General features: G+C 47.2%; 1 protein-coding gene across 16 annotated transcripts in view; it reads right to left on the bottom strand.

The window, feature by feature from the left end:
- Positions 1-2,367: 2,367 nt before the first annotated feature.
- LOC144373130 (uncharacterized) overlaps positions 2,368-24,662 on the bottom strand; it is a 38,530-nt gene continuing 16,235 nt past the window's right edge. For 13 of the 16 annotated variants that reach the window (XM_078036249.1, XM_078036265.1, XM_078036251.1 and 10 more), the window contains 5 exons: positions 23,963-24,077; positions 21,563-21,660; positions 21,281-21,397; positions 20,194-20,308; positions 2,368-2,657 (listed from right to left, as the gene is read on the bottom strand). In XM_078036249.1, coding sequence (XP_077892375.1) covers positions 2,431-2,657; positions 20,194-20,308; positions 21,281-21,397; positions 21,563-21,660; positions 23,963-24,077 — 672 coding nt within the window. In that variant the 3' untranslated portion in view covers positions 2,368-2,430. Of the gene's footprint in view, positions 2,658-9,343; positions 18,273-20,193; positions 20,309-21,280; positions 21,398-21,562; positions 21,661-23,962; positions 24,078-24,662 lie in introns of those variants that run through there. The other 3 variants (XM_078036262.1, XM_078036263.1, XM_078036264.1) reach the window with 3 other exon arrangements.

Below are 24,662 nucleotides of genomic sequence, written 5' to 3'. Positions count from 1 at the left end.
ATTCCTGAACAGGGTGGTGTCCTAGGCAACAGTACCTTGTTCCTGTTGGCTCCACTGAATCCTCATTCTCCAAGTAGAATTTCTCCTCCTCCTATCTCTCTCTCTCTCCCTCACCCCAAGGCTCATCCTCTGTCTCCCATTCTATGCCCGTTTGGCAAGAGCTGAGTAGAGCCCCACTGCCACACACTAAGACTTTATGGACAGCCTCAGAGCAGAACCAAATGGAAAGCTATGAAATCTGAAGGAAAAACATAGGATTCCACTCTAATTCATTTTCCTCAAATATAGCCACAGTGAGGACAGGCTGACCAGTTACAGATGCCACATTGGAGCCATGCTTCTGCCATTGTCAGTGCCCACTTCCACGTGGACCAGGCTTCCTAGAATGGAGGCCACATCTCAAATGCTGTTCTACTGAGGAACATTGCTTCAAAGACCAGCAGAGGGACTGCTTCCCTCCAACATGGTGCTTTGGTCCAGGGATGCCATGACCCCCATGGGGTTCAGACAGCCAGCTACACCTACCTATGATCACCTGTTTCCTGAAGCCCTCTTCTAGCCTAGAGCCTGTTCTCTATCCCTTCTGGGTAGATGTGTCTCTGCTATGAGTTTCTTAGCCTACGAAGGCCGCAGAATTTCTCTTCCATAAGACACTACTAACCGAACAGACTTAGTAGGTTAAGGTATGAGAGAATTTAATCTAGAATGTGTAGAGATGGTGGTTTTCAGTGTGGACAGATTGCTGTGGGATCACAGCTGCTGTGGGTATTTGGCTCACAAAAATAGAAAATAAAAAAAACACTAGCATTATGAACAGATCATCTTTGTGTCAGATGTGCTGAGAAAGCCCTCATCTGACTTTAGTTAGGAATAATAACCTGGTTATTGTGATCACTTCTGGTGAACTCAGGTAGAGACAACTAGAGAATCCAAAGTCAGACTATTCAGGCTGTCTCCCAGCCTGTAATTTCCTTCCAATTTAGTCCCATTTCTGCTTGCTAGAATCCTGGCCATGCTCTGCCCAGGCAGTGGTTTCCTGGTCCTACATAAGGTTTTCAATAGCCCTGCTTCAGTGCACAAAACTGTAAGTTCCATCCTTAGCCCATGCATCCCCATCTTCCTATCAGAGAGACCTGGGCCACAGTGGCCCTGGAAGGAAGCCTTCCTCTTTGCTCCTCACTGATGTCAGCACTGGAGGCCTGCTCAGGACCAGGAGAGGATACCTGGCGTCACACTAGAGTCACACCTGGAAACATCACACCAGCATTAACGTAGTTTTCTTTATGCATGAGCCCCAACACACCCTGTTTGAATGTTCTTCTGGGTCAAAGAGCACACTTTGGTGCTATGAGTTGACTGAGTCCACTTCCTAACCTTGCTCCCCACCATATGGATCCCCCACTTACTCTGACAGTTGGAGATGATCTGGCCAAGCTCAGTCTTGGCCAGATCATCTCTTCATTTAGGAAGTGTAGCTTGAAGGCCCTGTGGATGATGATGAGCCCTGTATTGACAGGTCACCTGGAGCAGCATGGGAGACAGGTCTTCAGGAAATGGGCCTTGAAGTGGCTATTCAAGGACTGTGGACAGGTACACTCAAGAGGACAGGTACACTCAGTTCTAAATATCAGGGCACCATCTTAAGACACTACTACCCAAGGAAGACCTCCTGGTAGTCCTGTGGGCTCTTCCTATGGACCACTAGCCCAATCCCTGTACAGTGATCTGCCTGGACCTACCATTACCCTTTGTGGAGCCATATTCCACTCATGGTAAAAGGAGCACACAACCTGTATACAAACACAATCTCATCCCATCAAGATGGGAGGAATGGGACAGTGCCCCCCAAGATCCCACATCTGCTTGAGGAAGCAGGCTGCATCTGGTGTGGCCCAGACACAAAACCTAGAGGCTTGGTCCTGATTGCCAGGGCCAAAAACAGACTCAGGAAGAAGACCGCACACAGGAGTGCTGAAAGACAGCCACGAGAGCTCCTGGCCCCAGAGGCTCAGAGCTGCTGGGGTGTAGTAGGGCACCTCATCAAGCAAGGGTGGTCATTGGAAAGGGTTCCTGTCCTGCAGTTACCTGGACATTTGGTGTGCTTGCTCCACATCCATATCGATTCTGCAGAGACATCCTCTCAGCTCCTTGTTCAAGAAACATGAAAAATCTCCTGTTGCTGTCCTCCCCCATGTGTAACAATATCCTCGATCCCATAGAGTGGAAACTGCAACCTAGATCCTGTCCTATTCTCATCTCCCAAAATACCTGTCCCTGCACTTTTGGCCTGCACACTGCCACCTGACACAGACCCCCTCAGACATGGCAGCAGACATGCTGTTGCTCTCCTCATCTCAGATCAACCCCTTAACATTGACCACTTTCTTCTTTATTCCCATCTATCCTTCCTGAACACCCAAAAGCTCCAATTCAAGAGGGCATGAGTAGTCCATTGTATTGGACTAGTGTCTGTTCCCCACCTAGGTGTAAGCACCAGGGGACAATCAGCAGAAATTCAGTTTGAATAAAGTAGGTGTTTTCCTCCTTCCCCTTGAACCAGGCTGTCTTCATCGTGGGGTGTTTTCTCAGGATAAAATGATACTTCATTCCCGGATTCATGGACAGATACATGACTGCGTGGTCAGGGACCTTGACTTCTGCAGAGAGAGGTGGAGATGATTGGTAGGTGACACTCAAGAATTATTCCACAAGACACCCCCAACCCCTGAGAGTCTTTGCCAGGGCAGGCCTGCGCCACAGACTTGAGAGCCCTCCAATCCAGCTACAGTGCCACCAAAGACTCCCTCAGTGATTCTTCCCTGGAGGAAGATGATGCACAGGATCTAAACCAAAAGAGCACCTGGCAATGGAAACAGCACCTTGGGCCCCAGAACTTCTCAGTGCAGGTTGGATCTGCCAAAGAGACACTGCTAGGCTTTGCATCAGGATTGGCCCCCGCAAAGGCTCCTGTGCTTAGGCCTTTCTGCCCAGGGCAGCCATGCTCACACATGGGCATTCAGGGAAGCGTTGGATGGTGGGTGGCTGCACATCACCAATGGATTAATCCAGCCATAGGTGAATACACTAATGGGAGGTGGTGTAAAATTAGAGGTACACTGAGCAAAAAGATAAGATGACCTCAGCAAGACTATGCCCTGAAGAATGATATTGTTTTCTAGATGAGCTCTCCTTTCTCGTTTCTCATTATGATCTCTCTGTTTTAGATTTTTATTCTGGTTCTTGTTCTACTTCTGGTTCTTTTTGTCCTGCATGTTCTTGTCCTATTTCTGGGTCTTTTTCTTGTTCCTATATTAATATTTCAAGATTTCTTTCTTGCCCATTCACCACTTCTCATCTTCGTGCTCCTCCTCCTCCTTCTCCTTCTCTTCCACATCCTCCTTCTACTTTTCCTTCCTTTTCTTCCTCCTCTTCATGTCTTTATCCTCTTCCCCCTCCAGTTTGTCCTCTGTCTCCTCCTCCACCTTCTCCTTCTTTCTCTCAAATCTATCACACTATCTGCCCAGATGCAGCCTCTGTTCAGGACCCCAAGGTAAAATCAATTCTCAATGAATGGCAAGTAGAGAAACCAAGACAAAAGAGAACTTACTCCCCTTTCTTTGTAACTGTCACAGTCATGAAAGACTGCCTAACAGACACATACCATTTTGGTCATGCTTCTGCCTGTGCTAGTCAACACCTTATCTGGACTAGGCATTCAAAAATAGATGCCACATCTGATAATGAAAACAAAGTTTTCAAAATCTAGGAGACAGCCAGCATCACTGACATTCTCCTGCCATAATGCAAACATGCTGTCACACCTAGGTGTTCCAGGCACCCAGCTAGTTCTTCTTTTTGACTTTTGTTATACACAAACCTCCACTGGTCTTGAGCCCGCTCTCAATTGATGCTTGGGTTGAAACTGGCTGCTTCTGAAATCACCTTCATAGACTCTCAGTTTTATAATTCCTTATTGAATGACCTATTTTTGTACCACGGATTAAAACCAGAGGCACTTAAGCACTGAGACACATTCCCAGGCCTTTTTACTTGGGTAGAGGGTCTCCATAAGTTTCTGAGGCTCTTTGAACTTCTGACCCTCCTGCACAGCCTCCAAAGCCACTGAGATTCACAGCCACTTCCACATTGCCCATTTCCTTGATCTATCTTGAGCTCAGCCTTCCTTCTATGTGAGACACAGCCAACCCAAACAACTTGGTGTATGAAAATTGGAGAACTGATCATACATGCCCTAACGTTGGTGAGTTCCATTGTGGACAGGCTGACATCGTGGAGGCTAGGAGTGGCTGGCTCACAGGAAAGGAAAGAGCACTGGCACTGTTGACAGATCAACATTGTGGCTTCTCTGCTTCTGATGCCCCTCTTTGATGCTGGAAGCAATAAGAACTTGGCTATTCTGATATTTTTATGAGATGGGCACCCAGAAACAGAGGACTTGAAATTATTTCAAAAAACTACCCAACCACGCTGTCCCCTGGCCTTGACTTATTCTTCACTGAGTCCTGTTCCCAGTTGCTGCAATCCTGACATTCTTCCTTTCTGACATCCTGGCCATGGTGCTGCATCAGTCTACATCAGTGCTGATCCCACTTGGGCCTTGCTTTTTCCTTATGCTCATTAGAAGACATCCTTATGAGTGAGTCATAAACCAAACTGCCAATTCAACCAGCCTCTCTTCTTTGACCCTCATGGATATTAGCTTTGCCACATATGACCAGGCCCAGGGAGAACACATTTAGGAAGATCCAGTAGCCTCTGGGGCCTCACTGAGAACCTGCAGATATGACTCACCCGTCACTGCAGTTTCGGTTGTGCACAAGGCCCAATTTCTGGCTGTTTTCTGGGCCAAGGCCCACTTTTTTGGACTGTGGGTTACCCTGAGCCCCTGTGGATCATTCCTCCCCACTGAATGTCCCATGTACTCTCATGCTCAGAAACCACATTGAGCAGCCCAAGTCTTCTGGATTCTTGTTGTTGAGAAAATGGTGGTCAAGGCCCTGTGGATGATGCTCGTACCCACCCCCTGGCAGGTCATCTGGATCAGGGGAGGAGAAATGTCATCAGAGAATGAGTTTTAGAACAGCTAACCAGAAGAAGGTGCTCAAGGACATTCAGGGGACACCTTAGCTATGTATACAAGGGCATCATCTGGTTATCTTCCTACCTGAGCATGTCCTCTTTATAATTCCCTGGGTTTTTGCATGATGCTGCCAGACCAATCCTGGTATAAATAAATGTCTGCCTGTATCTTCCATCTCCCAAACCACCCGACCCCCATGGAGCCACAATCCAGTCAGGGTCAAAGGACCCAACTGTCTGTGCATAGACACACTCTCGTCTCACTGAGATGGGAGCAATGGGCCAGTGGCCTGTATGCCAGGTTTGATCTGGGATGCAGCCTGCTTTTGTGGGTGGACTAGGCAGATACATTGGAAAATTTGGGACTGACTGCCACTACACAAAACAGACTCAGTTATAAGAGCACACACAAAAGGAGAAAATCTTCCAGGACAAAACTTAGGACAAGAGGTGCCAGGAAGCCTCACTGGGGGGAGACTTGAAAAAAGGCAAGTGTACTAGTAGAATAGTGTCCTTCAAAAATTCTTGTCCACACAAAACTAGGTGAGACCTTGTGTGAAAGAGAGTCTTTGCACAGTGATGAAGCTATAAAGAGCTCACATGATGGAACACAGCATCAACTGGGCCCAAATCCAATATGTGATATTCTTGTAGAAAAAGGGGCGCTTGGACCCAGAGACCAGGGAGACTGGGGGAAACAGACTGTGTCATTTTTGAGGCAGAGACTGGATGCCCCACAGAGGAACCACAGATTGTGGGCAGCAGTAGGAGAGTGATCAAGGGCTGGGAGAGTTGGGGGGGGCACTCCGCTTGAAACCTGTGAGGGAGTGTGGCATTAGGATAGCATAACACGTGTTGTGTTGCGCCTCTGAAGCCAGAGAAAAGCCCCTTCGTCCGCTGTAGGCCACCAGATGGCAGGATTTGGTTGCAGCAGCCCAGGACCCGCCTGAAAGTCTGAGCTTGTCGGCCATGCAGGTCGGATCTGGGACACAGACACACTCTGATGACTATATGGTCTCACCCCTGAGGCAAGACAGGCGCCAAGCCAGGCCAGGTGGGGAAAGGGCTAGGAACACACTGTGGGGGCTGGTGCCTGTGTTACTGGATCACTTCTGACCTTTTTCCCTGATCTGCTGCCAACACAGACTACAGAGGAGGGTACAGGGACACAGAGCACGGATCTGCCCCACTCAGGATGCGCAGACAAACACCATGGCCAGGAGCCTTGTGTCATTTTCCCATCCTGAGAGCTCTTCCCTCCCTCACCTACCACTACCTCCCCATTGCCTCTGGCAATATCTACTCAGTGCGATGGCAACATGCCTGGGTGCTGCTCTCTATTGAATGCACAGGGAGCCTGTGAGCCCAGGAAAGTGTGTTTCAAACACCCAGATCAAACGGGCCACCTGGAGGCAGGAAACAGAGGTAGCTGAGGCAGAATGCCAGGTGTGGACTTCTGGCACTTCATTATTTATATTAAAAGACAAACAAATAAACAAACAAACAGGTTTTGGTGTTCGATAATATTTGATGTGCAAATCCTCATCCCCCACCCCCAATATTTTAATTTTTTATTCAACATATGAGATTTTACCAGTATGAACTTAATTTTGTATTATAGAAAATTCATTGAAATCACATTGGTATAAATAACAAATCACCAAACCTTCAATGTTTGTTCTCCTTTCCTTTTAGAAACCACTTTTCTACAAGAGAACAGAGGACAGACTCATGGAAATTCTTGAAATGACAAGAAGCTCCCACTCAAGCTCAGCATTCAGTCCTGGACAGGGTACGACCAGGCCACTTTGACATCTACTCCAAAGAGTCTACCAGACACATTCTTCTGACATCACTGACTGAGCCAAACGAACTGACTAGAAAAACCTTCATATCCTGAATACATTCATCACTTCAGGACACTTGAGAATGAATCAAATCCATTTCTCATTACCTTGCTCCACAGCCAACAATTCTTTAACAAATTCAAAGGAGCAACTCATATAAGCACATCCAGAGTAAGGTTAATTTTAAATATCTATGTGTAAAAAATACAGCTGGTATTTCTTCTTTATGCTAGGTATAAATGAAATCTCCCCCACATTACTTCCACAAACCAAATAAAAATATTTGTGAAATTCCCATGTAGAAGACAAGATACACTTGACAAGGAGGCAGTGCCAAGAATTTTGACACTCCAAATGTAGAGTGTGTGTTTAGGAGGCAGTCACAGTTTCCATAAGAGAGTCCCATGAAATCAATTAGGAAGATCCATGCTCTAGCCCTACCATACAAGTGATGTGACCTTGAAAGAGTCACTTAGTCTTAGCAACCATCACCACTAACCACTAAGTCAATGAATAAAGGTCCTCAGGTGTCAAGCTACAAAATGTGGGATGAGCATGGATGAGGATGAGTGGGAGAAGTCTCCCCCTCTAACACAATTAGGGAAGGCTGTGCCTGCCCTCAAGAGGCTGGGGGGCCTGGGATCCTGCCAAAGAGGGGGATTCCAAATCTCACAACCTCTGAACACAGGCGAGAAGACCAGGTAGAGTCCAAGGACCCTGGGGTGGCCCAATGGTAATAAAGGTCAAAAGGAACTAGGGATCTGCCTGGACCCTCAATCCTCTACTCTGAGCAGGGCTGCATGATGAGGCCAGAGGCCATCCACAGCAATCTGCCTTTACAGGAAAACAGGGACTGCAGGCTGCCTCTGGCTCACTGAATCAGGGTGGTGTTTTCATAAAGCAAGACCACTTCCTCACTTTTTTTTTAAGAGAGAGAGAGAGAGAGAGAGAGGAGAGAGAATTTTTTAATATTTATTTTTCACAACATCTTTATTTTATTTTATGTGGTGCTGAGGATCAAACACAGCACATGCCAGGCGAGCGCGATACCGCTTGAGCCACATCCCCAGCAGAATACTTCCTCACATTCACCTGCAGCTGCCTCTAGCATCGAAAATGCTGCAGAGACACTTGGCTACACCACAAACAAGCTCTGCCATTGACTTCAGATCCTTCCCTGCTAGGAAAGGAGGCCAAATGCTGTCCAGATGCAGCTAATAGAATTTTCTCTGTTCTCTGGCTTTGATTCTTCAGAATCAAACACACACACACACACACACACACACACACACACACACACACACACATACACAAACGCACACACTATCTCTCTCTCTCAATGAAATAAAATTTGGACCACAGCACACATATCAATATGGTAAATACTAATTATTTACAGAAGAAGGTTCTAGACCATGTGTTTGCTTGATGTTATTGTTTTTATTATTTTCTCAAGAGGCTAGGAGCAAAGAGGATCCTGTGACTGTCCTCCTTAAAGTCTTCCATGGCTCTTCCTTTCTGGCAAGTCTCATGTGTTGTACAGCCAGGAAGGGGAATAAATTTGGAGGCCAGAGCTAAGGACATCCCAGCCTATTAAATTAGATTTGGTGTTTTCTGGCACAGTTTGGAACACTGACACCTGAGCCCAAAGATCTGTCCAGAGAGTCAATTTTGAAAACACTTGTCTTTACACATGAAAGGCACATTTTCAGGGAAAGATTAAAGGAAGGAAATGTGACTTATAATTACTGCTAAGCATGTGTTAGCAGTTGTGTATACTAACATGGCCCATGAAGAATGCCAAATTTATGCCAAGTTTCCAAACCACACACACACACACACACACACACACAAATTATAACAATTAAAACATCCATGACACCTATCAAATAATTGTGAAAAATGGGTAAAATTATATGTATACAAAGGAATTTCAGAATACGCTGCTGAATTTGTTTTTGTTTTTTTTTTATAATTTTAATATTTTTTTTTTTTTAGTTCTCGGCAGACACAACATCTTTGTTGGTATGTGGTGCTGAGGATCGAACCTGGGCCGCACGCATGCCAGGCGAGCGCGCTACCGCTTGAGCCACATCCCCAGCCCACGCTGCTGAATTTGTAAAATGAATCAATATTTTTTCTCTTTAATTTTTATTGTTGGTTGTTCAAAATATGACATAGTTCTTGACATATCATATTTCACACTTTGATTCAAGTGGGTTATGAACTCCCATTTTTATCCCGTATACAGATTGCAGCATCTCATTGGTTACACATCCACTGTTTTACAAATTGCTATACTAGTGACTGTTGTATTCTGCTGCCTTTCCTATCCTCTACTATCCCCCATCCCCTCCGCTCCTATCTTCTCTCTCTACCCCATCTACTATCATTCATTTCTCCCTCTTGTTTTTTTCCCCTTTCCCTCTCACTTCCTCTTGTATGTAATTTTGTATAACCATGAGGGTCTCCTTCCATTTCCATGCAATTTCCCTTCTCTTTCCTTTCCCCTCCCACCTCTCACCCCTGTTTAATGTTAATCTTCCTCTCATGCTCTTCCTCCCAACTCTGTTCTTAGTTACTTTCAAAGAAAACATTTGGCATTTGTTTTTTAGGGATTGGCTAGCTTCACTTAGCATAATCTGTTCTAATGCCATCCATTTCCCTGCAAATTCTATGATTTTGTCATTTTTTAATGCAGAGTAATACTCCATTGGGTATAAATGCCACATTTTTTTTTTATCCATTCGTCTACTGAAGGGCATCTAGGTTGGTTCCACAGTGTTGCTATTGTGAATTGTGCTGCTATAAACATTGATGTAGCAGTGTCCCTGTAGTATGCTCTTTTTAGGTCTTTAGGGAATATACCGAGAAGGGGAATAGCTGAGTCAAATGGTGGTTCCATTCCCAGCTTTCCAAGATATCTCCATACTGCTTTCCAAATTGGCTGCACCAATTTGCAGTCCCACCATTAATATGATTTCTCTGGGTGAGGTATATCAAATATATGTTTATTCAGTGCAAAGTGTTTGTTTCCTTCAAGAAAATGTTTCATGATACATATAGGCCAGGAGCCAAAACCTAGAGACTTTATCAGTTGAGAGAAGCCGGGAACTCTGTGTTTCATTGGAGAATTTCTGCCTAAATCTCAAAAGCAGGACCTCAATGACATGACCAGATAGTGGGTTTATTGGAGAATGTCCCCCATTCCTAAAATGATAGTATGGACTATATCCCGCTAGGCCAAGGGTAGTTTGGGCTTCTGCCTTCTATTTGATGCCATTTTTTCCCCCTCTGCTCCCCGGCACCCCAGCTCACTCTTGAAAGGCCTTCTGTTCTGCCAGCCATAGTGACATCTGCTGGCGGACATGGGAAGTCACAAATCTGGGGGACCCTCTCAACCAAACCTTGTTAATGCTGCCATTTATCACAGGGGCAGGGGTGCGGGCTCTGGAGGGCTGGGGTTCCTGTCATTTCTCCCACACCCTCTCCCAAGAGAGCAACCGTGTCTCAAGCAGCCAGTTCCCACCTTCCATTCACAGAACTGAAAGTCAGGCAGATGCAAACCCCAATGCTAGCGTGGGCCCTGGAAAAGAAGACACCACTTCAGGTGACAATAGACTTGACTGGATGCTTAGGGACTGAAGCAAGGCAGTTCTCACCCACCTCTGCTCCCTCCTCATTTTCAGCAGGCCTCTGCCTGCGGCTAGGAGAGGAGTGGAGCTCTGTCCCCCACCTGGCCCCGCTGTCTCAGCGCTGCTTTAGGGGCAAACTTGCAACTATGTGAGTTGAAAGGGGATTATTCCAACTCAGAGTTTCTTTTCTTCTGATCTAACACAGAAGATGTCCACTTTGTGTTTCTGAGAACTTCATGGTGTCCTAAGAACTCCACTTCACTTTGGCTACTCAAAGTGGAGTCGCTTGGTCAGCAGCACCAGCATCCCTGCTCAGAGCCTGTGAGAAACACTGCCACTAAGAGGTGCTGGAGTTTCGCACTGACAGAAGACACTTTGAAAGAAGCCCCGAGGCTATAACTGCACACACCCAAGTTCATGTGCTTGTACTCCACACTGGGTTCCTCACCTTGGCGCCCTTGGCCCATCAGGCCAGATCCTTCTTAGTCTGTAGAGGTCTTCCCCGTGCAGTGTAGACATTCAGCAGCACCCATGGCCTCTACCTGAGTTGTGCACCAGCACCCCTGACTTGTGATAACACAAAAGGTCTCCAGGCATTGTCAAATGACCCGAGGGGAGGGGGAAAGTCACCTCTGTTGAGACCCATCAGCTTCAGGGCCACCTGAGACCTTGTTACAAACACACATTCTCAGACCCCACCCCAGACTGGCAAAACCAGGAACTCCAGTGGGGCCCAGGAAACTGGTTAACTCTCTGTTAGACACAGGCACTCTGAGGTGGAAGAGGACTCGGGAAAGGCCCTGCAGTGAATCACTATTTGGTGGCAGAGAAGTCACAGTGGCCACAGCATGACCAAGAGATTACAGGCTGTGGGTGATAAAGAGCCCAAAGCTGGAGCCACCTGGGAGGGTTTGCAGCCAACACTTCCCCCTGTGCTGTCTCCATGACCTTGGCCAAGTGACCTGATCTTTCAGTGCCTCAGTTGTCACCTATGGAAAATGGGGATGACAGGAGAATTTGAAATAAACAAATGACAGGAGAGTTTGAAGTAAACATGTTTGGATGAAGAAAGGTGCCTAAGCTAGAAAAGTGTGTGAAATAGATAAGGATATAAGGTAAACATATTTTGATGTATTTTAGTACAAACAAAGGTGAGAATTTAGATAAGCAAGATGTAAGCAAGATGTGATGCAATATAGACACAATCTGTTAAGATAGGATAAGAAATAGAAGTTATAAAATAAACAAGTTTTTGGTTTGAAGTGTTGTAAACAACTATAGTATTTAAAGGCCAGGAAGGCTGAGCTCTTTGGCCAGTTCAGACCCACTATGTCGGTGGGTCAACATCGAGCGAACTGAGTCCCGCCAGCCTCTGTTCCTGTGCCTCCTGTGATGTGATGAACCTGGCGTGAATAAACCGAGCATTCGAAAAGGCATCTCGTGTGTAGCGGCTTTTTCTTCAGGACACAGATCGTCGGCTGGGAGCGGTTACCTGGGGCAGGGCTAATCTTGACTCCAGGACCACCCGGGAGTGATCGAGGGACCTCGCCGCAGTCTCCTACTCGTGTCAGCAGACAACCAAAGCACTGTTCCTCCTGCAACTATTGAGGGATGAGGAAGCTTTTATGATAAGGTGCTTAGAAGAGTGCTTGGCTCCAAGACCTTCAGACAAGTCAACTAACTGGTCTTGTCTTCACCATCACTGGCCTGTCTTCCCCCCGATTTTTGAGTCCCCTACAAGCCAGCCTGGCATGTGCTTCATTCTCTGCCACATCCTCAGCAGGGAGCCCTGGCCTGGCCTGGACCAGTCTCTCAATGAACATCGGTGGAGAAAGGCATTGCAGTGCCCACGAGGACATGACAACAGCAGAAGCTCTCTGTCTCAGGGCTTGAATTTTGCTGTGGATCCTGTATGTTCTGCAAAGGGACCCCAGCTTCCTAGATCCAATTCTATTAGAAGGTGTCCTTGCAAATGTGGCAACTGGGCAAAAGTGAGCTTCTCCGTCCGTGTGGATTAGACCGGACCTCAGGTAGATCTACAGGCATGCTATAACCAACAGCCAATCAACACATGCTTAGAAAATCATGGAAAGACTAAAGATGGGGGCGGGGTGCTTCACAGATGCTGTGGGTTTTCTTCTTCTACTTCTAAGATTCTCTCTACCCACCTCCTGAAGTCAGTCATACAACTATCCCCATTTCAGATATGAAAACACTGAGGCCCCAAGAGGTTACAGAACATCCCCAAAATCATTGTCCAGTAAGCAGTGAAAGTGTTCTTCTCATGCTGGTCTCTGATTCCAAACCCATACCTGCCTTTCTTCCCAGGGCACTTCCTGGTCTGCACACAGGGATTACATGCCTTAAGATTGGGAGGACAATCCTAATTTCAAACCTTCTACCTCACGTTATGCTGAAGACCATCCTTAGTAGCAGAGCACGTGTCTTATTTGGTTTAAAAACTCCATCTCTGGTAGTAATGAGATCTCTCTGCCACAGCCCCATCAGACAGCCATTTGGGACCACAGGAGTGTGAAGAAAGAGTGACCACAGGAGTGTGGAGAAAGAGTGACCACAGGAGTGTGGAGAAAGAGAACACAATTCAGGAAAGCGAAATACGAAGAAGCAAGAGCTGAATACACTAGAAAAGACAGGACCAGCAGAGAGCCCAGCTGAGAGAGGCCTGGAGCAGGGCTGGGGCGAGCCAGCGCATTCTACGGGTATTGATGAAGGTCTGCTGTGTGCCTGGCACTATGCTGAGAAGTAGACGCTGCATTGAGTACAGTCTCTGTCCTTGCCCTGCTAAAGATCCCAGTCTGGGGATTCAAAGCTGGATGACATTGTCCAGCACTATGCCATTTCTTCACACCCCAGCTGACCTCCAGCCCCCAGCACCATAGCCCATTTGCCTACAGTGAAGGCCAGCAGCAGCTTCCCGTCATGGCTGGCAGGAGGGGGTGGAGAACTCCCAGCTCTCTCACCCTGTAAGAGGGCTTCTATTAGCAGCATGATCTACATGGACACCCAGCACTCCTTAGCAGGACTGTGCTTAGTCACTTAGTGACAACAACTGGCAGTTCCTAATCACTTCCTGTTCCCACCTGGAGTTTTCTAGCATAACCTCCCAAGAAAACTACTTGCTAACAAATCTGGATCACAGAATCTCCACACTTTACCTCAGGGAAGCCAGAGCATGAAAGAAGATTCTAGAAAGATGTACAGTGATCCCAGTCTATCTGGCCATTTTATGCCTGAATTTATAGTACTCCTTGGCTGCTCTGAATGCCCTGATAGGTTTAGGAGAAAAGACAAGCCATATTTTGGCACGTAAAATGCATTCAGGCCGAGTCACTTTCACAGAACCTACCAAGTAGGGTAGAATCTCATGAAATTTTAAGTACAACAGAATGTCAAATGACTACTCATTCCAGTGAAGACATGCTGCAAATAAGACTTAGAAGATGTGCTGCAAACAAGACTTAGAAAAGTGTCCTCAGAGAAGATTCTATCATTCTGCATTTGCTTCTGAAAGTTGAAGCACACAGTTCTAATGAGCCCAGGAAGACAAGGTTGATAGCCAGTTTAGTTGGCATATGATGTACCAGAGCTCAGGACTTCAGGGCTGCTGTCAGGTGGTTCCTGGGCTCTTCTGGTCCTCACCTACACTCAGTGTCTTTTTGTTGGTGATGTAGTTCAGCAATAAATTACTGGCCCAGAGACTTGTTCAGTATTGCTCAGCAGTAGCAAAACACTGTCACCAGTTGTAGGTAGCCAACTCCAGGTGAGAAACTTGATAGATGTTAATGCTCATGGCTTCACACCAGCAACCTGCCCCTCAGTGATCATGCTCTCTAAAATATACACCATGCTAAATTGTGTGGAAGCATTCTACGTCTAGCCAAACCACACGAGCTTTCAAAAGCAGCCCAATAACATTTAGAGGATTCACTCTCCATAGCAAGCTTGCCAATGCCTGAGTGCCCACACACTCTATTGGCGCCAACTTCACCTCATTTTAGAATGCACACATCCACCAAGATATCACTGCCTGTGGTGGTTGCGCGGCCTTTCCAATGGACGAGGTGGATGTGAATGTAACACGTGAATGAATTAGCATTTACCAACAACTGGAAGAAACAAATTCACACTCTATGATATGATGATGGAGCTCCTCTGTAATCTAGACCCTCCACCTCTCCTGCATCCTCTCTCTTTTCCTCTGCCTGGATGGACCTCCAACTCAACCCAGAAGGATGTGTCCTTTCTAGTCAGAAGCCCTGTCATGGCTTCCAATTCCAGGCCCTGATTCTGGTTAACGCAGCCAGAACTCACTTTCAAGGTAGTCTCTTCAGATCCCTTCCCTACCCTAACCACAGTGTGGGCTCTGGCCCCACCCTTACTCTCTACACCACCATTCCACATTATGGTCTTCCTGTCCCTCTCTGTGACCCAGGACTTCCCATGACCGACCCCACCCAACAACAAGCTGTTGAACCAGGTGCCATCAGAGGGAAGAAATGACCAGAGATGGCTAACTTGAAGATTTTACAGAATAGTTCATGAGACGAGGAATATCCTGAACCAGTGAAATGACATAAGAGGAAGTCAATGAATTCTAACCTCAAGGGAAAATCCTACGGTACATTGGCTCTCAAATTCAGCTGCACACTGGAGCCACCTGGGAGCTGTACATAGTACTGACCGCTGGACCACCTACTGGCCCTGGGCTGATGGAATGGCTCTGGGCTAAGATGGGACACTGGGGTTTGTAAATTACCAGTTGAGTATAATATAAATCAAACTTTGGAGACATTGCTTTTTCTCCCACATGAAGAACTGTGTGCATACACATGCAGAAGTACACAAACCTGCAGCATAAGGCTCCTTGAGGCCCATAGATTAAAAGCACTGCAGTCACAAGTACCCTGGCTACGAACACCACCAGACCCCTGGAAGCCTCCTATTTCCACCTTCCAGGTGATCACAGCCCTGCCATCCAAGCATGGAGGAGTCCTCCCTGCTGCGAAATTTCAGTGTGCAGAATGGAGAGCCCTCTGTCCTTGGAGTCCCTGCTTTGAAAACAAGTGCACTGGAGAAGTTTAATTCAAGTGGGAGGCACATGGGCAGGCTTCCTGGAAGAGGCCCTATTGAAAGGAGGATGGGATCTGAGGAGTGGACCAGAGAGAGGAAAGATGGGAAGTACAGCAAGTACATTCAGAGCCGAGGTCAGGCCCAAAATACAATGTGGGCTGACAAGAGAGTCCTTGCACCAGGGTCACCAATTTTGAGAAGGCAATGAGGACTGCTGAAAAGAACAATTCCACAAAATTCCATGGAAACTCACTCATCAGACTTTTCTGAAAACACTGTAAATGCAGGTTTCATGCAAGGAACTCTGGGTGACAGATGGCAAAGTTTGCCAAATGCAAATATGCCTATCAGCTCTGAGAAGCCGTTCTCATTCACACTGCTTCAACCAGGGAAAAAATCCCCATGTGCTTACTGAGAACAAGTTAGCTTGTGCCACTTGAAGCTGCTTCCACAAACAGCTTCACTTCTGCACTTCTAAGCTGTTCTCCTCAAGAACTTTCAGAGCACAGTTCAGGCATGAAACACGAAGGGTGCCAGAAAGAGTTCTCTTGAATCTAGCATCATCAACTTGCAGGGAAAAAGAGGACCAGCTGAGAAGATCAGTTCTCCAAAGTCTCACTGACATCTATTTGTCACACTTGTTTACAACATTCACTTGAAGTGCAGGTACCCACATAAGTGAACTGTTTTTGATCAATGGCACAGAGAATTCAATGTGAAAGCATGCCTGTCACCTGTAAGAAGCACTTTTGATATCTTCTAGGTCACACAGAAAACAAATAGCATGTGCTCACTTACAACAAAGTTAATCAACAAAGCAAATTGAAATTTCTTGCAGCAAACAGCTTTCTTTCTCCCATTCCCCAGCTATTTTCAGCAATCACATCCAGAGTCCAATTCCAGCCCAATATAAAATGTGTGCTCCCAAGGAAGTCTGTGTAATTGACATCACCCAACTTGGGGAGGCAAGGGGAATGCTGAGAAGATCAGTTCTTCAAAACTCCTACTTTTTCAGAAAACTCATTGAAAGTCAGGGCCCCACTTGCAGCCATCAGTGGTTGACAGATGGCACAGAGGCTTCAATGTGAAACCATGAATGTCAATCATTACAAGTGCTTCTGACACTCTAGTTCAACCAGGGACAGCCCAAAGTGCTCAACAAGAACACACTTTGTTCCTGCAAGTGGAAGCAGGTTGCATGAACTGCTTCAGTCAGGAAATTCCAAGCTCTTCTCAGCAAGCACATCCAGAGCACAGTTCTGGCCCAATAGAAAAAGAGTCCTAGCAAGAGGGTCCAACACCTACGATCACCTTCATAAGGTAGCTTCCCATCTTCTGTGTAGAAGTGGGTTTCTCCTTGGCATTTATGCTGTGGAGGAGACCACTAGGAGCTAAACTTCATGCAGGACCATCTGACCTGGACTTTTTGCAAGCCCTATGAAGTCCTCACACAAGATCAAATGCTACAGGATTTTGCAGAATAGTCCAGGCAACAGTAGACATTCATTCATTGTCTAGAGTCTACAGATTCCTAGATGCATGGCATTCATTATCATCAAATGCACAATTTTGATCAAAAATCATATATATATATATATATATCTTTCCAATCTGAATCAAAAAAATCAGAAATATCCCCAAATCCAAAGAGTGGATCCCCATTGTGATGCTACCAGTGGAAAATTCCACAGCTGACCTCAAGGGATGGTTCACAGTCAAAACACAGCTCCATGAAAAATATTACATGACATGACCTTCTGGTTATGTGGAAAGTGGCATGGGAAGTACACATGCATGTCTTCTTCAGACATGCGATTCATTTGCAGGACACCTTATGCAATTGAAAATACTCCAAAATGGGAGAAATCAGAACCATGTCTCCAAAGTATTTCAGAAGAGACCAACTCCAACAGTTTATCTATCTCTCATTGTGTGTGTGTGTGTGTGTGTGTGTGTGTGTGTGCGCGCTCTAGTGTGTGTGTGTGTGTGCTCTAGTGTTTGTGTGTGTGTGTTCTCTAGTGTGTGTTTGTGTGTCTTTGTTTCTGTTTGTACCATGATAGCCGATACTTCATTGCCCCCATTGGAAAACTGACTCAGATAATGCCATCTGCCAAACTCCTAAAAAACAAACTTCTTGCTGATACAAGGAAACATTACTTCCTGTTGGTTTGAATGTGTCCTTTAGGAATCACTGCTACATTTAGTATACTCAAATCATCACTGTAGATCAGGTAACAAAAACATATATATTTTATAATAATAATATATTAATGGAAACAACAAATACAGGATAGATTAACAACTGTGTTACTAAACAAGGTCAAGGACAATGGCAAACTATAGATTCAAACTTTGAAGCAAATAGTAATCAATGTAAATATTCCTGGGCTGCCTCAGCCCCGCCCAGGCACACAGCAGCAGAATGGTTTTGCAAGCATCCTCAGGAGGGCTGCAGCCTTCTTTGTAGGATGAGAGGGAGGTTGAGGCTGGATCCACTCATCATTCTTTTGGGAGAGGCTACTTTTCCTCAGCACAAAGTTGGATTCTGTGTGAGGGTTCTTTGCATAAAATACGTTGGCCTGCGCTGGAATCCTCAGCTCTGGGGAGAGAGGGGTGTACAAAATAAGGTGGCTCAGGAGGTGCTCCCTAGGACACCCCAACATCTGAGAGCCTGTGCCAGAAAAGGCCAGAGCCACACACCTGGGAGCTCTCCAATTCAGCACCAATACCAACAAAGACCACCTCTACAGTCCTCCCTGAGGAAGAACTAGGCAGAGCACTTCAACAGACCTAATGTCTGTTCCTACCAAAGGCTTTGGACTCCAGAACATCCCAGGTCCTCTTGAATCTGCCAAAGCACACCACTAGATTTACATTTGAAATCTCCCACAAAAGGCTCCTGTGCCGAAGATTCAGACCCCACATGAGCCATCTTCACAGGTGGGTTTGGAGGGAAGCATTGGATGGTGAGTGCTCTGATGTCAACATGAAATTCTTATTCAAGATGAATACTCTACTGTGAGGTGGGAGGGACTGGAAGAAAGGTTGAGCATGGTTGGAGGAAGACCTAAACAGGGTTGTGCCCTAGGAAAAAATACCTTGTTCCTATTGGCTCCACTGAATCCTCATTCTCCATGTAGAGGTCCTCCTTCTCCTCTCCATATTTCTCTCTCTCCCTCTCTGCCAGCCTCGTTCCCTCTCTCCCACTCTATGCCTTTGTGGCAAGGGCTGAGGCGCTCTCCACTGCCACACACTAGAGCTTTATGGACAGCCTCAGTGCACAACCAAAGAGAAAGCTATGAAACCCGGAGAAAAAGGCCTAGGATTCCTCTTCTGAGTTATTTTCCTCAAGTATGGCCACAGTGAGGACAGGCTACCCAGCACGGATACCACATTAGAGCCATGCTTCTGTGTTGGTGGAGCCCACCTCCATGTGGACCAGCCTCAGAGAATGGAGGCCACATTCCAAATGCTGCCCTATTGAGAACAATGGTTCCAAAGACCAGCAAAGGGAATGCTTCCCTCCAACATGGTGTATGGCCCAGTGGTGCCATGACCCTGGGTGGGGGAATACAACAGCCAGCTTCTCCTTCCTCTGAACACCTGTTTCCTGTCGCCCTCCTCTAACCTAGAGCCTGTTCTCCATCCCTTCTGGGTTGGATGTGGGGATCTCTGCTATGAATTTCTAAGGCTACCAAGGCCCCAGACAGACTTCCTCTTCCATAGATTCTACTAACCTAACAGTAGGTTAATATAGGAAAAAATTGATCCTAGAACTCATAGGGATGGTGGTCTTCAGCATACATAGGCTGGGATAATGGCTGCTGTGGTGTTTGGCTCACAAAAAACCAACCAATCAACCAACGAAAAAGCGCTGGCATTATTATCAGATGAGCTCTGTGGCTACGTGCTCAGGAAGCCCTCCTCTGACTTTAATTTGGGATCATAACCTGGCTATTGTGATCACTCCTTGGCAGGTGGACTCAGGTACAGACAACCAGGGAATTTGCCCAAACACAGATGATTCAAGCTGTCCCCCAGGCTGTGTTTTCTTCCCAATTTCATCCTATTACTGCTTGCTAGAATCCTGGCAATGCTCAGCCCAGGCAGTGGTTTTCTGATCATACAGAAGGCTTTCAATCCTACTGCTTCAATCCACAAAATGCCAGTTCCCTCTTTAGCCCATGCATTCCCATGTTCCTCTGAAACCACTCCTATCCCAGACCACAGAACCATACTGCTCCTGGAAAGAGGCTTTCCTCCTCACTCCTCACTGATGTCAGCTTTAGATGCCTGTTCATGTCCAGGGGAGGCACCTGGTGGGGAGCCACAATATCCACTGGGGTATACCATTGGACCTCGAGACCTTCCACCAGCAGAAGTGTAGTTGGCTTTGTGCACGAGCCCCAACACACCCTGTTGGAGTGTTCTTGGGGGTCAGAGACTACTCTTTGGTGCTAAGAGTTAACTTGAGTCCACATCCTGACCCTTGCTCCCTGCCATCTGATTGTCCCACTTACTCTGACGGTGAGAGATGATTTGGCCCAGCTCATATTCCTCCGGCTTCTCCTGAGTAAGCAAGTGTAGCTCAAGGGCCCTGCGGATGATGACAGGAGCCCTATCGTGGCAGGTCACCTGGAGCAGCATGGGAGACAGGCCTTCAGGAAATGGGCCTTGAAGTGACTACTCAAGGACAGTGGGCAGGGGCATTCTGGAGGCACCTCCACTCTAAATACAAGGGCAACATCCATGACCCTACTACCTGAAGCTGGCCTCCTGCTCATCGGGCGGGCTCTTCCCATAGGTTACTAGCCAAATCCTTGTACATAGGACTTCCTGGACCTGCCATTGCTCTTTGTGGAGCTGCACTCCTCTCGAAGTGAAAGGACCCCACTACCTGCATACAGATGCAATCTCATCCCAAAAGTTGGGAGGAATGGGACAATAGCCTCCAAGATCCCAGGTCTGCCCGAGGATGCAGGCGGCATTGGGAATGGCCTAGGCACAAAACCGAGAGGCTTTGGTCTGGATTCCAGGGACAAAAACAGACCCAGAAACATGACCACACACAGGAGTGACGAAAGACAGTCACGAGAGCTCCTGGCCTCCAGAGGCTCAGTGCTGGCTGGGGTGTAGGAGGGCACCTCATCCGGCAAGGGTGGTCATTGGGTTACCTGGACATTTAGTGTGCTTGCTCCATATCCATACCGACTCTGCAGAGAGACCCTCTCAGCTCCTTGTTCAAGGAACATGCAGAACCTCACACTGCTGTCCTCCTCCATAGACGTCAACATCCCATACAGGGGAACCTGCAACCTAGGTCCTGTCCTGTTCTCATCTGTCACCCATACCCACCTCTGCCCTTCTGGACTTCATGCTGCCTTCTGACACACAGATTCCCTCAGACATGGCGGTGGACAAGCTGCTGCTCTCCCTCATCTCAACTCCAGCCCTTCACACTGACCTCTCCCTTCTTGATTACCATCTATCCTCCTGATCTTCCAGAAGCTCCAATGCAAGAGGGCATGAGTATTCCATGGTATTGGACCAGTGTCTGCTCCCCACCCAGGTGTAAGCACCAGGGGACACCCCTGCTCCCAGGCTTACCAGGACCTTCTTGGCCATCTTTGGACTTTGTGTTTCTAAGTGGACGTGAATTAAGCAGGTGTCTCCTACCTGCTTGTGGGAAAGCGGCCTGGAGGACTTGCAGGTTGATTCTGAGAACTGTGGGGGATGGAACATCAGCAAACCCAGAAACAGTAAGCCACCCAGCCTGTCGGTTGGCTCTATGGGCTCCTAGCACATATGTCTAGGTGATGAGGCTTCTTATTTCCCCAGGTGGGAGTGGAATGGCAGTACAAGTACAGCTTGAATAAGGTAGGTGTTTACCTCCTTTCCCTTGACTTCGGGGCGTTTCCTCACGATGAAATATTTTATTCCCGGATTCATGAACAGATACACGAGTGAGTGGTCAGGGACCTTGATTTCTGCAGAGTGAAGTGGACAGAATTGTTAGGTGGCACTCAAGGATTATACCACAAAACACCCACACCCCCTGAGAGTCTCCGCCAGGGCGAGCCTGCACCAGAATTGAGAGCCCTCCTATCCAGCTACAGTGCCACCAAAGACTCCCTCAGTGATTCTTCCCTGGAGAAGATGATGTACAGGATTCTAAACCAAAAGAGCACCTGGCAATGGAAACAGCACCTTGGGCCCCAGAACTTCTCAGTGCAGGTTGGATCTGCCAAAGGGACACTGCTAGGCTGTGCATCAGGATTGGCAAAGGCTCCTGTGCTTAGGCCTTTCTCCCCAGGGCAGCCATGCTCACACATGGGCATTCAGGGAAGCATTGGATGGTGGGTGAATTCATCCCCTTGCCCTGGATGAATCCATTCATGGATGAATACGCGGAGGGGAGGTGGTATCCATCAGAGGTGTGTTGGGCATGGACATGGGAGGACTTCAACAGGGTGGTGCCCTGGAGAACTCTATTGTTTTCTAGGTTCGCTCTCCTTCCCCTTGTTTCTCATCATGAGCTTTCTGCTTGGTACTTGTATTCTGGTTCTTATTCTACTTCTGGCTCTTCTTTCTGTCCTGCATCTTCTTGTAGTTCTTTCTGGGTCTTTTTCTTGTTCTTATATGATTCCTTCTTGTTCTTCTTCTTGTGTATCTCCCTCCACCCTTCCTTTTGTTTCACCTCCTGCTTTTTCTTCTTCTTCCTCCTGATCTTCATCGTGTGATCCTCTACCCACTCGGGAGTGTCTCTTTCTCCTCCTCCTTCTCCTTCTTTCTCTGGCAATGGTGGGGCGTCCTCTGAAGAGTTCAAATCTATCACACTCTTCTGCCCAGATGCAGCCTCTGTTCAGTAGTCCAAGATGAAATCAGTTCTCAATCAATGGCCGGGAGTGAAACCAAGACCCAAGACAAGTGACTTCCTTTCTTTGTCATTGTCACAGTCAGGAAAGACTGGATAACAGACACCACATTCTGGATAGGCTTCTACCTGTGGTAGTCAGCACCTCATCTGGACCAGGATTGCTAAAATAGATTCCACCTCCATAAAGCTTCCCCAATGAAAACAAGGTTTCCAAAATCTAGGAGAGGGCCAGCATCACTGCCACCCTCCTGCCATAAGGCATAGATGCCATCACACCTAGTGGGTTCCAGGCCCCCGGTAGTCCTCCCTTTTGACCTCTGTTACACACAAACCTCCCCTGGTCTGGAGCTTGCTCTCAACTGATGTTTGGGTTGAAAGTCTGTTTCTGAAATCACCTTTGTAGATTCTCAGTTTGGTAATTTCTTATTGATTGACTTAATTTTTTACCAGGGATAAAACCAGAGGCACCTAAGATCTGAGACCATTTCCAGGCCTTTTTACTTGGGTACAGGGTCTCCCTAAGTTTCTGAGGCTGTTTGGAAATCCCCATCCTCCTGCGCTGCCTCCCAAGTCCCTGAGATTCACAGACACTGCCCCTTGCCCAGCTCCTTGCACCTCAGTCTTCCTCATGTGTGAGACAGAGCCAACCCAAATGAGGCGGTGTGTGAAAATGGGAAAACTCACTTACGTGCCCGACAGATGGTGGGTTCTATTGTGGACAGGCTGGGATGGTGGAGGCTAGGAGTGTCTGGCTCACAAAAAAGGAAAGAGCACTAGCATTGTGGACAGCTCAGCATTGTGGCCTACGTTCTTCAGAGCCCTTCTTTGTTGCTGGAAGGAATAATAACCTGGCCATTCTGATATCTTCAGTAGATGGGCACCCAGGCACAGAGGACTTAGAATTGTTCCCAAAAGAACCCAAACAGGCTGTCCCCTGGCCTTGACTTCCTCTTCACTGAGTCCTGTTCCCAGTTGCTGCAATCCTGACATTCTTGAGTAGGCAGGACTTCTCATATCCTGGCCATGGATCAGAACCTGTGCTGCTTCCGTCCACAGCAATGCTGATCCAATCAGGACCCATGTTCTCCTCCTCTTCATTTGAAGGCATCCTTATCAGTGAGCCATAAACCAAACTGATGATGGATTGAGCCTCTCTCTGCCTTGCCCTCATTGATATTAGCTTTGCATTGCCAGACCAGGTCCAGGGGAGAACACATTTAGGGAGGTCCAGCAGCCCCCTGGGGCCTCATTGAGCCCCTCCACATTGGACACGCCCATCACTGCACTTGGTTTCCTGCACCAGGCCCACCACACTTTGGTATTTTGGGGCCAAGGTCCACTTTCTCTTGGCTGTGAGTTATCCTGAGCCCACTGTGGATCATGTCTCCCCACTGTCTGATTGTCCTACTTACTCTCATTCTCAGACATCATTCTCAGCAGCTCAAAGTTGTCCACATCCTCATGCTGCAACATATTTTGGTCCAAGGCCCTGTGGATGAGGCTTGTCACCGTCTCCTGACAGGTCACCTGGATCAGGGTGGGACAAATGTCATCAGAGAATGGCTTTTAGAGGAGCTACCCAGAAGACTGTGGTCAAACATTCAGGAGAAATCTCAGCTACATATACAAGGGCACAATCTTATTATCCTGCTACCTGAGTGTGGCCTCCATATACCCCCTGGGTTCTTGCAATGTGCTACTAGAACAATCCTGGTACAAATATCTGCCTGTATCTGCCATCTCCCCTCCCCCTGGGGAGCCACATTCCACTCAGGTCAAAGGACCAAACTGCCTATGCACAGACACACTCTCATCTCACTGAGATGGCATCAATGGGCAAGGGATCTGCACACAAAGTGTGCTCTGGGATGCAGGCTGCCTTTGTGGGTGGAAGAGGCAAATGCACTGAAAATTTTGGTCCTTTATGCCACTACACAAAACAGACTCAGATATAAGAGTGTGCACTTGAGTGCTTCATGATAGCTTTGATAGGCCCTGGCCTCTAGAAGCTCGGTGCGAGTCTGGTTGTAATGATGTACTTGACTCAGCACTGGCAGTCACTGAACATGTCTCCTCTGCAGCTGGACACCTGTAGCATTAGCGTGTCTACTG

Source organism: Ictidomys tridecemlineatus, unplaced genomic scaffold (genome assembly GCF_052094955.1).
Source record: "Ictidomys tridecemlineatus isolate mIctTri1 unplaced genomic scaffold, mIctTri1.hap1 Scaffold_249, whole genome shotgun sequence".
In the NCBI taxonomy this organism is placed as follows: domain Eukaryota; kingdom Metazoa; phylum Chordata; class Mammalia; order Rodentia; family Sciuridae; genus Ictidomys; species Ictidomys tridecemlineatus.
The sequence above is the reverse complement of the archived record's forward strand: the minus strand, read 5'-3'. Positions and strand labels throughout refer to the sequence as shown.